Source organism: Crocodylus siamensis, chromosome 3 (genome assembly GCF_052110815.1).
Source record: "Crocodylus siamensis isolate JL-2025a chromosome 3, ASM5211081v1, whole genome shotgun sequence".
NCBI lineage: Eukaryota > Metazoa > Chordata > Crocodylia > Crocodylidae > Crocodylus > Crocodylus siamensis.
Genome location: NC_143397.1, coordinates 207,787,747 through 207,800,310, shown reverse-complemented (window position 1 = coordinate 207,800,310; position 12,564 = coordinate 207,787,747). Strand labels below are relative to the sequence as shown.

The 12,564-nt window shown below is 43.7% G+C and overlaps 1 protein-coding gene across 3 annotated transcripts in view; it reads left to right on the top strand.

Annotated features, from left to right (window-relative positions):
• ZNF704 (zinc finger protein 704) overlaps positions 1-12,564 on the top strand; it is a 225,495-nt gene that overhangs the window by 139,682 nt on the left and 73,249 nt on the right. For all 3 annotated transcript variants that reach the window (XR_016441470.1, XR_016441469.1, XM_090040232.1), the window contains exon 3: positions 10,739-10,842. Coding sequence is in view for 1 of the 3 variants with exons in the window: in XM_090040232.1 (XP_089896358.1) it covers positions 10,739-10,842 (104 nt within the window). In the remaining 2 variants the exon portion in view is untranslated. The remainder of the gene's footprint in view (positions 1-10,738; positions 10,843-12,564) is intronic.

Genomic DNA, 12,564 nt, shown 5'->3' with positions numbered 1-12,564 from the left:
TAAATAAGTCATTCTCTATTAGATTTGACAGCTGTTTACAGTAATTTCTATAGAAGTGTATAGTATTTTTAAAGCTCCTATTGTTTTCATTGCAATAGAATGCCTTTCCATAAGTGTACAGCTGCTTGTGCTCTTTGGTTGGAGGAGAAATAAAAGATTTTGAAAAACACTACTTATTTGCCAGTTGGTTATAGCAAGATTCTTTGGTCAAACATAGTCTCCATAAGAAGTTGAAATCAAATTTGTGACTCATTCCTCTTGTGTCACATGGCTAACTCATTCTCAGGGGCACCATATTGTCTTTAAATCATTGCAACCTGTGCGAGGATTCGGAGCCGTGGCTGGTGGTCCAAGCTCACGGTCTCGGTCACGGTTGGTGGTCGAGTGGTGGCAAATTGGAAACGGACAGGTTGGGATTAGCAGCGGTTGAGTCTGAGTGGCACGTACGTTTATGGTTCCAAATTAATTATTTATTACACTTACGCTGTGATGGCGTAGGTAGGATCTTCAGTTACAGTAACAGATGTAAACAATAAACAACAGAGAGGTCTGTTGGCCCACAAGGTTCACAACGAGTGACTGCCCGTTGTTAGTCCCAGGGCTGGTCAACAGCTCATAAATGGGAGTAATCAAACAGACAAAACTGTAACACGTAGGTCGATAACCGGGGTCGTGACGCCAGTCTAATGGACAAACGGATGGTCGATGATGGAAGCCGAGGTCGAGAGCCAGGTAAGCAGAGTCACGTTGAGGTACCAAGGGTGATCCAAAAGTGAGGTCGAAGTCAAAGCCGAAAACAGTCCAGTAACGGGGGAATCAATGCAGTTAGGATGATCCGAATCATAGCCAAAATAAATTGGTCGAAAGCCAATAAATCAAAACCACAATCACCAGAAATCAGGGGACACGAAGTGCCAATTGCTCAAGGGAAGAGATCGATAGGCCCTAAAGCCTGACTGGACGACAGGCCCTGGAGCACCAGCCTCTGTCTCCAGCTACCGCGATCTCCCCCCTGAGGGAGGGGCGCACTGAACTTTTATATGAATTTAGTGGCCAATCAGAACGCTCTCCATAGAGAAATTTCTAGCCAGATTACCTCATGTCAGGTTCTGACTGAGCATGCTCTCAGTCAGAAGCTGACACAGTCTGAGCATGTGTCTGTGGGGAAGTAGGTCAGCAATGATTGACAGGCCTGCAGGTCACCCAGGGGGCAAGGGCTGGGTGAGCCTTGGAAATTTCCACTCACAGAGTCAAACCGCGCATGTCAGTTTCAACTCTTCTGTGCTGGCAGCACATACCTACAATTTTGCTGTGACACAACCCAGGTATCATTGAGATATGTAACTTTCGCTGATGTATTTTTACATTCAGAGACCAAACACTTAAATCATAAAAGGTGGTCAGTTGTGTCAAGAATAGTTGGAATGTTTATTGGTGGGCTCTGCCGCTATTTTATGATGTGTTCAGATATGTAGCACTTGGAAGGGGGTGGAAAATTTATGATGAAGATATTTTGTGTAATTAATTTATCTGCATTCAATGAAAATAGTAGAGTAATGAGCAGGCATCTTGGTTTTCTCTTATTAAAAAAATCCAAAATTTTTTGATTGAAAAAACTCCCCAAAATCCACATTTTCCCGTGATTAAAACAAAATGCCACTCTGTGTGTGTGCGCGCATGCTCGCACATTGGCATTTCATTTTAATCACAGAAAAATGTGGCTGTGGGAGGCTCTGGCTGCCCTCGCTCCCCTGCACTCGCCACTTCAGCCTGCCTGCCCCACTGCCCACACACCCCCTATCCTCTGCCCACCTCCTGCGCCACTCTCAGGACACGCACATAGGTGAAACATAAAAAACATTTGGGGTTTTTAATTTGAAAACTCTGGATTTTTTTTATCACAGAAAACCAGGATTCCTGGTAATGAGTAGTATGGCAGGGGATGTCTGTTCCATGGGTGTGTTAGTCTTGACAGTCCCAAGAAAAGTTGGGAAGCTGTTGACATCTGGCCAGTAAGAGCACAGTCAAGTAAGTCTCCCATGCTCATAATAAAGGCATCATGTCATTGTGCATCTGGTTCATCATTTAACTGCAAGTTATAATGGTATGTTTCTCTCAGATGACGTAACTCTACAAAACTCTACTGATTTATATACAAATATATGAAAACTTACTCCTTTCAAAAACTTGCTCCTTGTATTCTTTGTTTACTTCTGGCTACTTTTATATTTTGGTTTTGTATTGGCTAGTACATCATCATTTATACTTTATAACCAACAACTAGCAAGATCAGTTCATTTATTTGTCAATATTTCAGTTGTTATGTGGTAGCCTAATATGATTTTAATGCAGACTATTTTGTGGATCCATAATATCTTGGAACACAAGATCGTGTATTCTTATGGTACAATACTTTGCCCAAGACAAAAAAAGAGATTCCTTTTATAATGTAGCTGCAATTTTGTTTGCTGTCTGAGAGCATTCTAGAAAATAACCATACATTTGGCTACACTTACCTATTCTTCTGTGTTAGGAGGATTTGAGCATTTGTGATTAATGACTGATTGAAAAAACAAACAAAAACACCTTTTATTGTACTTTTTATTGTATATTCCACATTTAGGATGTTTTGTTCCTTTCCTAATGCCTGTTTTATAGCTAGTGCAGTTATATACAAGGATTCGTTGCATTATGAATCTGATTTTTAATGCACCAAAGCCTGTAGTATAAATACTGAATGATCAACCTGTGGTAGCAATATGAGTATTTTATATTTACATCATACCTTTCTTCCCAAAAGAATTCATGGCTTCATAAAACAAGTGCCATGAGCTACTTCTTAAGCAGACAGCAGCCACTACTGTGCTACTCTACTCTGCTAGTGACCCGGCAAGTCTGAGGGGGGAGAAATGAGGATATCCTCAGAGTATTTGCCTTAGGGGCTTATTTGGTGCAGCGTAACACCATAATTCAATAGATGGCTGGGAAGATGCTGACAGAAAGCGGGGAATATCTGGAAGCCACTCAAGTGGTCCAGATTGGCACGATTTACAGCCAGAAGAGAGATATTCTAATGTTATTTCAACTTCTTGAGGCTTGTCTGGCCTTGAACTTGAAGTTTTAGTTCAGTGAAAGCAAGCCTAAGGCACTCAAGGAGGCTCTGGAATTTGTCATGGAACTTGCTTCTCTCCTTGTGCTAGTGCTCTACAGGAGGGAGCACCCACCTTTGCGGAAGACAGAAGGTGATTTCCCTGAGTCTGTATCTGAAGGAAAAAGGGGAGTCTAACCTGTTCTGTGATGTTACTGAATCCTTAGAAAAAGTGTTATATTTAGGGAAATTGGCAATAATGCAAAAAGAGGAGCCATTACATTAAATATGGGCTCTGGGGGGAAAAAACGCCATGAAAAGGAAGTCTGTTATATAATAAGGCTGTTATTATAAGGTTTGCCAGAACAGAAGATCACAAGCATTTAATAAAAAAGCTGCTCCTGGCTTGGGAAACAAAGGACAATAAGCTGAAGGGAGAGAGTTGGAAGGTACAAGGATCAATCTCACCATTTTTATTTAGCTCAGGACACTTTAACAAAAAAATTCAGGAGTTCAGTTACTGAATGTGTAATTCAGTCTTTGAAATGCACTGGCACAAACACCATTTTTAGAAGGTAATAGACCAGCCATACTGAAAATGCAGGGCACAAGGAATTGAAAACAAATCTAGCTAATTGTTCTCAGTTGCAGAGAGTAAATAGAGCAAGTACACTTGTCCAAAAAGTGGACCTCTGGATTTGGAACAGGAAATCTGGATAGGTAAAAAAGCAGATGAACTAATAACTTGCTTAGGTGTCATTAGGGCTAATAATTGTATAATCAATGTGAGGAATGTCATCCAAATTCAGTCTGTGAAAATTAATTTTGAAGATGTGATCTAGATGAAACAAAGGGTTTCCAGGCAGTTAGTTGCTTTGTAGTGAACAAGTTTTCCTGCTTCCAAGGAAAGATGCCATGATAACTGCTGCAAGTAGTGAGATTTTTCCAGAGGAGGAAAGATAGGAATGGTGGAAATATGTTTCAAAGCTCCAGGATCTTGTGGATCCAACCATAAAAGCTCTTGTGGATCAAAATTAATTTTTTCTTTTATTAAATATTTCTAAGCCCCAGCAAATAGTGAAAAAGGTGGACTATGGTTGTAAAATATGAACCAATATATTTATACAGTTTGGGTATAGAGAAAAATTCAGATGAATTTTGGGGTCTGCAAATATTGCAAACTCACTGTATAAATTGGATCATAAATGGAAATCATTCCGTTAGTCCAGACTGTGATTTTAACATCTGCAGAGTTGAAAAAACCTCTCTCACTGCTTCTCACTGTCTTAAACTACCTAAGTTTCAAAACCCCTGTAGTATTTGACATAGATGCTAGGGCAGAACTGACACAAGAGTGCACCCACCAAAGGACCTGAGAAGGTGAGGGCTTATGACAGGAGAAGTCTAAATTCTTCTGAGAGAAAATTATTGTACCAGCCAAAATGAGCTCCTATCACTGCTTAAATCTATAGGTCATTTATAAGTATTTTTGTAAATGAGGAGCCAAGAGGTTGGGACCAATCACATATCCCTGCAGTTGCACTCCAGGCTCAGGAAGCCTGAAGGCAACTTGGCAAATTATTGGAAAAATTGTGGAATTACGATTTTTCAGTTAGAGTCCTGAACGCAAGTATGGTACGCTGCTTGGTACAGATGGACTTCTTTGATGGCTAAATTGTCTTAAGATAAAGAACAAGAGAGACATGGGACTCTTTAGCCTGGAAAAGCGTAGGCTCAGGGGTGATCTAATGGCCACCTATAAGTTTATCAGGGGTGACCACCAGGATCTGGGGGAACGTCTGTTCACCAGAGCGCCCCAAGGGATGACGAGGTCGAACGGTCACAAACTCCTGCAAGACCGTTTCAGGCTGGACATAAGGAAGAATTTCTTTACTGTCCGAGCCCCCAAGGTCTGGAACAGTCTGCCAGCGGAGGTGGTTCAAGCACCTACATTGAACACCTTCAAGAGTAAATTGGATGCTTATCTTGCTGGGATCCTATGACCCCAGCTGACTTCCTGCCCTTTGGGCAGGGGGCTGGACTCGATCTCCTGAGGTCCCTTCCAGCCCTGATGTCTATGAAACAAGAGGTTGTTTGTTCAACAGGCTGTGCACTCAGGAAGAGAGTTGTCTTCTCTCCTCTTCACACAATTTGCAGAAGTGCAAGTGATCTTGGTTCATTCACTGAATCTGTTACTGACTGTGATACTGCAGAGTAGCTAAATGCACCCCAGGAGAAGATCCCAATATCAGAATAGAGTGCAACTGGAACACGTTAGCCCTCTATAATGCCACAGTAAAGGGTAAGTTTTGTCATTCAGAGATGGAATACTTTAGAGTAGATGGAAGAAATCTGCGAGTGAAGGGTACATATATCAGCTGGTTGTATCAGATAGGCTAGAGACAGACATTCAAAAGCCTGAGCCTGAATTGATTCGCTCTTTGCAGGTTAGTTTAACCTGGCTAGGTTGAACTGGTTTGAAACCAAACAAACATTCTCTCTGGACTGAGGAAATTCAGGCACCTGCCTACAGTGGCTAAGGCTAGAAGCCAAGGGATGCTTGAGCAGCCCTCCCTTCCCTTCCCTTCCCCAGGGAGCTGAGCTAAGAGAGGTGTGGCTAGGCCCTGGCAGGATTCTCATTAGGGAGGTCTGCCTGCATGGTCCCAGGCTTTTCCCCGCTGGCTGCTCAAGGGGCGGGAGTGTTGCCAGTCTCCAGTCCCAGGCCAGCACTCTGAGGCAAAGCGGGGTGTGCAGTGCATGCGTCTGTTGGAAACTTTCTGATATGAAAAACTTTCAGTCTCCCTCCTGACTTCATCATACTATCTGCAGCAAAGTGATAGGCAAGCAAGCCAGCTGGAGGCTGATAGTGATAACAGTCTTTATCACCTGATTACCAAAACAATGGCCTCTCTCCATTACTTCAAACTTCTTAAACAGCTTACCAGCTGACCTGTTGATTAGCTCTAAACAGCCCTAAGCACTCACTGTTCTGTCTGTCTGCCCCAGTGAAATTGGAGACACACGTACACACAGAGACTTCTTGACATTAAATAGCATACCACATGCCCAGGGTCTGTGGGGCTGGGGTCCATGCTGTGGGAGGTGGAAGATGGGAGGGAGGAGGGGAAGGATTTCCTGTTTAGGAGTAAGCGGGGGTGGGGTAGGACAGGGGGAAGCTAGCAGACCCTACTGTGTTTGCAGACTCTGCTGGAGCCTTACACAACATTAGAAAGCATACTACATGCTGACTATAGTGGGGTGTGGGAATGAGGAGAAGGTGGCTCCCACTAATGCGTGCATTACCAGGCAAGCATATGGTGGTGGGGGGGTTGCCCCCCAGATCTGTGTGTGGGGTGAAGGTGGGCTGCTGCCGTGGGCTTGCCGTGAGCACCAGACTTCCTTGCCACGGTACTGAAAAATGGTGCAGATAATGCAATGCTTGTATTGCAAAAAAGAATCTAACACTGGGTGAGTCTCTGCAATAGTATCTCTATGTTGTGGATGGGCTTATGTTTTTTCCCATGGCAGAGATTGGCAATATGTATTTGCTTATAGATATGAGCTCTTTTACAAAATGTACTACAGCTTACCCAGTAAGACAGGGGTGCTCAATCCCTGGCCCATTGGCCAAGTCTGGCTAGCAAAGCTATGTCATTTTGGCCCATAGTTTCTTGGACCTCTGCTCCCATAGGTTCTGGAACTGCCAAATTCCAGGATTTGTGGGGAGCCTGGCAGGCAGAAAGCATGGCCCTGAGTGGCAACCCATGAGGGACCTAGCCCGTAGACTGGCCCCATACCACTTAACGGGCCTTTCGGGCCAAAAAATTGAGCACCACTGCAGTAAGACGTCAAGGCAGTCTGACAGCTGCAGCGGCTTTAGTGAATAAATTCTTTACCAGGTTTGGGGTCTCAAGTGAAATGCAAACAGATAAAGTGAGTAACTCTGAATCTGGAGTGCATCAGGCACTGGGGAAGCCACAAAGCATTCACCATTCTTGCACACCTGACACATGGATAGGCCGGTAGAAGTCATTTGGGTCTATTTCTAAAACATTCTAGAATGGTGTGCGCATATCCCATGCTTCCTACCTGGGTGGTAGAACAGCAGTTGAGGGGAGTACAAATAGTACCCAGCACTCCTTGTATTTGGACCTGAGCCAAGGATCCCAGAAAAAGCCTTGTGCTGAGTTTCTGAGTCAGAACAAAGGGATTTTGGACCATTTTTCTTCTATAGAAACCTAACAATCTAAAACAAAAAAGCTTATACTTTGGTGAAGGTAGCCTCCAATGGGAAAAAAAAGCAAGCCCAAGAAACCTTGTATGATGGAGGTTCAACTGGATAAGCTTTTGAAAGCAGAGACTCTGGTCTGACTCCACAATCCTAAGAGGGCAGGAGACCAGAGTAAATGAAGTAGTGTAGAGGATAAATAGTCTTGGACTAATCCTAAAGCTATCCTTAAGGACTGTCTATCATGACTGAGGCATCAGGAGTTGGGATTTCAGTGTGGCTGCCCCCAAAATAGAAAGGGAAATTGTGGGAGCTGAGCGCAGAAAAAATGTCCCATTGAAGTAAAATGGACAGAATTCCCAACAAATTCCACCAAAACAATCACTGCTCCTGCAGGGCTTACAGAGAGAGGTCCTTCCCTGGTAGTTATTTCCCTAAAAGAAAATTAAGAGTTGAACAATTCCAAAGTGGCTTGGATAGAAGTAAAATGTGCTTGGGTCAGTGACATAGAAATCTGTTGCCAGACCATTCCTACAAATAATTAAGTACCATTCATGGTTTGTTAATTCATCTCATTTCTCTGTCATGCAAATGAATTGTTCAAAGTGTCCCCATTTTAGGCTCAGACAGGGTAATGAGCAAAACTAAGGTAGTCTCTGCATGAGCAGTTGGCCTAGACTTCATTGAAACTGGCAGATTTAACTACTTTTCCTTCAAGGCAGCCATGTGGGACAGTTTTCACCCAAGGAAAATGCAACAACTATCCAGGCATTTGAACACTTTTGCAGGTGTTGCTGTGTTAGAATAACTGCACTGCTATTCAACATAGTTATGACAGCAAAACTTTTAATTGCAAACCTGGCCTTTAATGGCCCAAGTCACTTGAGATCCTGAATTTCAATAAAAAAGCTGTCAGTTGTAGGGTAAAATTAGTTTATGATAATTAGTTGTCAGGCAGGTAATTAAAAAAGAGCAGGAGAGTTTTTATAGGTAGTTTTATAACCACATAAATCTTTAACTTCTAAATTCACAGCAAAGGTTGGGGGTCCTTTTCTAGTTCTCAGCAAAAATATAAAATTAGAGATTTGTTGTGAAACCTCATTATTATGAATCCGTTATTTAAGAACAATATTCAGTTTATTCAGTAATGTCCATGAAGCACAGTAAGTAATAATAGAAATTTATCTATAAACATGAAATTAAATTACTATTGTGCCATTTATAATGAATGAGCCTCCTTTTTTTACTGTTCATTGCTTTGCAAAGCTCAGTCATTCATAGTGGCTCACAAATGTGAGTTTATGAGGGTCTCCTGCATGTTCGTGAATAGATCTCCACTGTGTCAGTTTAGTTCACATCCTGTGATGTGCAGGAGTTGTTACTTTGATGCAGAAATCTGTTTGACAGAATGTAAATGGAAGTGTTATTTGAAAAATGCTGTAGTCTAAAGGGAGCCATTTTTTTTCAGGTAAGGAAAGGGAGAGCTCTGTAGTATGTAAAAAAAAAAAAAAAAAAAAAAAAAAAAAAAAAAAGGGGGGGGGGGAGGGGGGATTCTAAAAGCTTGTTTCAAACTAGTTACCCTGGCAGAGAGAAACCTGTTTTGTCTCATGGAACCTGTGTGTGTAATGCTGTGTTTACACATCTACATCCCTGGAGTTCTATCAGGTAAAGAATAACTATAAAGTGAAGTTCAATCCACGAAGGAAATGGACTGCTAGGGTTTGCCTGGGGTTCTGCTGCCCTGTCTGACCCCTGGTAAAGCCAGCTTTGTCCACTTTGGGAAAGATGTAGGTCGGCTGCAAGCACCCTACACCATAACAGTTGCAAGCACCCTACACCCTTGTACACTTGCCATCTCCTGAGGGCCAAGAAGTATAGATTATTCAAGGAATTAAACTAGTCCATTTTCAAAAATAGTGATCTTACACTAGGGTGCCCACTTGGTTGACAGGTTTACTGTGTAGCCTAGCAGGTGTTTGAAACTAATAACTACAAGAGCAGCGATGATTAACTGAATTTTTTTTAAAAAATCATTTGTATTTGAAGCAATTGGCTTTTCAACCTGGCTGACAAAGGTACTGACCTTTCACATACAGCAAATTTACAGATGACACCAAACTGGGGGGAGCAGTAGATATGCTGGAGGGTAAGGCTAGGATTCAGTGGGCTAGACAAATTGTAGGATTGGGCCAAAGGAAAACACATGAGGTTCAACAAGGAGAAGTGCAAAGTCCTGCGCTTAGGACAGAACTATCCCATGTACCAGTACAGGCTGGGGGCTGACTGGCTGGGCAGCAGTTCTACAGAAAAGGACCTGGGGGTTACAGCAGACAGTAAGCTGAGTATGAGCCGGCAGCATGCCCTTGTTCAAAAAAGGCTAAGGGCATGCTGGGCTGCATTAGTAGGAGTGTTGCCAGCAGGTCAAGGGAAGTGATTATTCCCCTCTATTCAGCACTGGTGAGGCCACATCTGGAGTACTATGTTCAGTTTTGGGCCCCCCACTACAGAAAATATGTGGACATGTAGGAGAGAGTCCAGCGGAGGGCAACAAATATGGTGAGGGGGTCGGGGCCCATGATTTTTGAGGAGAGGCTGAGGGAACTGGGCTTATTTAGCCTAGAGAAGAGGTGACTGAGAGGGGATTTAATAGCCTTCAGCTACATTAAAGAGGGTTTGAAAGAGGATAGAGCTAGACTGTTTTCTGTGGTAGTAGATGACAGAACAAGAAGCAACAGTCTCAACTTGCAGCAGGGGAAGTTTAGGTTAGATATTAGGAAAAATTTTCTCGCTAGACAGGCAGTAAAACACTGGAGTAGGTTACCCAGAGAGGTGGTGGAATCTCCATCCTTGGACGTTTTAAAGACCCGGCTAGACAGAGCTTTGGCTGGGATGATGTAGTTGGAGATGGTCTTGCTTTGAGCAGAGGGTTGGACCAGATGACCTCTTGAGGTCCCCTCCAACCTTAATTTTCTATGATTCTATGAAAAGAGACTTAATTGAACTCAGCAATGGTAACATATGCCCCCTTCAGTTTTAGCTTCTTGGTCTTCCATTACTCACAGTGAATTTTACTTTTACTACCTTATTTTTGTTTCTGTAGGTCTCTATCCAGAAAAGTGCTTAAGCATATGCTTAACTTTTAAGTTGGAAGCAGCTGATAGAGGAGGATGTCATAATAGTCCTGACACAGTCTTATGCAGATCCACTTTCTTTTCCAGTATTTTTTCCCCTTAGATTGGGCTGATTTGTTAAAACCTCGGGGTATCACAAGCTTGGATAGAACCATGCTTTCAGATGTAGTTCCTCTGCTTCTCTGCGCAGGTAGCTTTGCTGTTTCATGCAACTGTCCTGCGAACTAGATCTATGAAGAAAATTCTGAACAATTCAGATACTTGCTGATGCATTTTCTTCCTCTGTTTCAGAAAATCTTCAGAAGAACTGGATATGGATAAAGTGACAGCAGCTATGGTACTAACCAGTTTGTCTACCAGCCCTTTGGTTCGCAGCCCTCCTGTCCGACCCAATGGTAAGCTTACATAATGCTCTGGGGGGTTGTGAAGAGTGGGAATATAATGTATTGAGAATCTAAACATTGCTTTTCAGTTTTGTAGCAGATGCCTTGTACATCTGAATAAGTATGGCAAGATATAATTTTCTTATTTCACCAGCAGCAGCAGTAATAATACAACTGGAAAAGGAAATAGCAGAAAAGTTTACCCACTGTCATTCCAACTAAGGAACTTAGTAACTTTTTATCAGGAATATTATAATCAGGTCAATGAGGACAAGAAGGCTTGTGGAATCATCCCCTGGTGCGGACTGTTGTATACTATATTTATACCATACCTACATCTAGACTACTGAGGGTCTCTAGACTCTATTCCAGTAGAGAAAGTACCTGAAAATAAAGCTTTTTAAGAGGCAATAGAGAGATGACAGCCTGTGTCAAAGTAGCTTAGCCCTCCAAGGGAGCAAAGACTATAAACAATCCACCAATCAGAAACAAGCTGAGAGAAAGCGGGCACCGCCCCTTTCCTGAAGGGAGCGGGAAAGGAGCTCCCTGAGTGGACTGTGGATTGGAGCACAGCAGATCCGCCAGACTTCACGGGTGGAACCCCCAAAGCGTATAAAAGTAGAGTATGCTCAGCACACTGGGAAACAGACGTGGCAGGAGATGGCCAGGAGAGAGGAACTCCGGAGATGATTGTCTTTGGGACTCCGCCTGAGCCTTGATGGTGTGCAGATAGGTGCATGGCGCTCAGGCTCCAGGAGCCACTCGAGGCAGCTTGAGCCTCAGAACCCAGCAAGCGGCTAGGCGGGCAGTACATGGATTGGCGCATGGGGAGCCGGGTCTGGGAGCAGCTTGAGGCTGCTCAGGCCTCACCTGCTGTGTGGACTGGCACACGAAGAGCCAGCCCTGGAAACAGCTTAAGGCTGCTCAGGCCCCACACAATGTGCAGGTCAGTGCAGGGAGAGCAGTTCAAGGCTGCTCAAGTTAGCTTTAGCTCTAGGTTGGGTAACCAGAGCCCCGCAGTGTAGCTCAGCATTAAACTAAAAGAGCTCTAGTGCCCAGAGCAGGGCCCAGGAAAGGGAAGGACCTCCAGCATAAAGCTGGGGAACCGGAGCCAGTAAGGGCTCAGCTCCCATAAGAGTGCCCTGGGTGCCCAGTGTGGGGCACTAGGCCATCGAGAGGAGCTGGAGGCACCGCCAGAGAGAGGCCCTTGTGGAACTGGCCACCAGGGGATGAGCCTTGGCTGCTTCAGAGTGGGAGCATGAGTTGTTGGGGAAGCGGGTCGCACAAGGGAGGAGGGCTTGGGAGAGGAGGGTCTGCAGCCTCCACCCTCCTCCATTGTGGGAGGGGTGTATCTACATCCCAGGACCCTAAAGGGGAGAGGCTCCAGGGAACATCCTGTGGGGTGCTGGTTGCACCTCATATTTTGTGATTGATGTTGCTTCATACCATAGAGGTTAATGTAGTTATGGGTACCCCTTAAGGGGTTTTATACAGGTTTACCCATCTTCATTACCTGTATATGTTTACTGCCTATTATTGGAATATTGCTACCTCAGCTTACCTGGGTTTATCTGAGTTGATTTGTATATGTGTTTATTGTGTTAATGCCTTGACTTACCTGTTCCAGGGTGTTAATGTTCATCTGTGCAGGGGGTTAATTATTGCCGATGCTGTGAATCATCTGTTCTATGTTTTGAAGTCCTTCGAAGTGGTGCAATGTGTTTGCAGGTTATT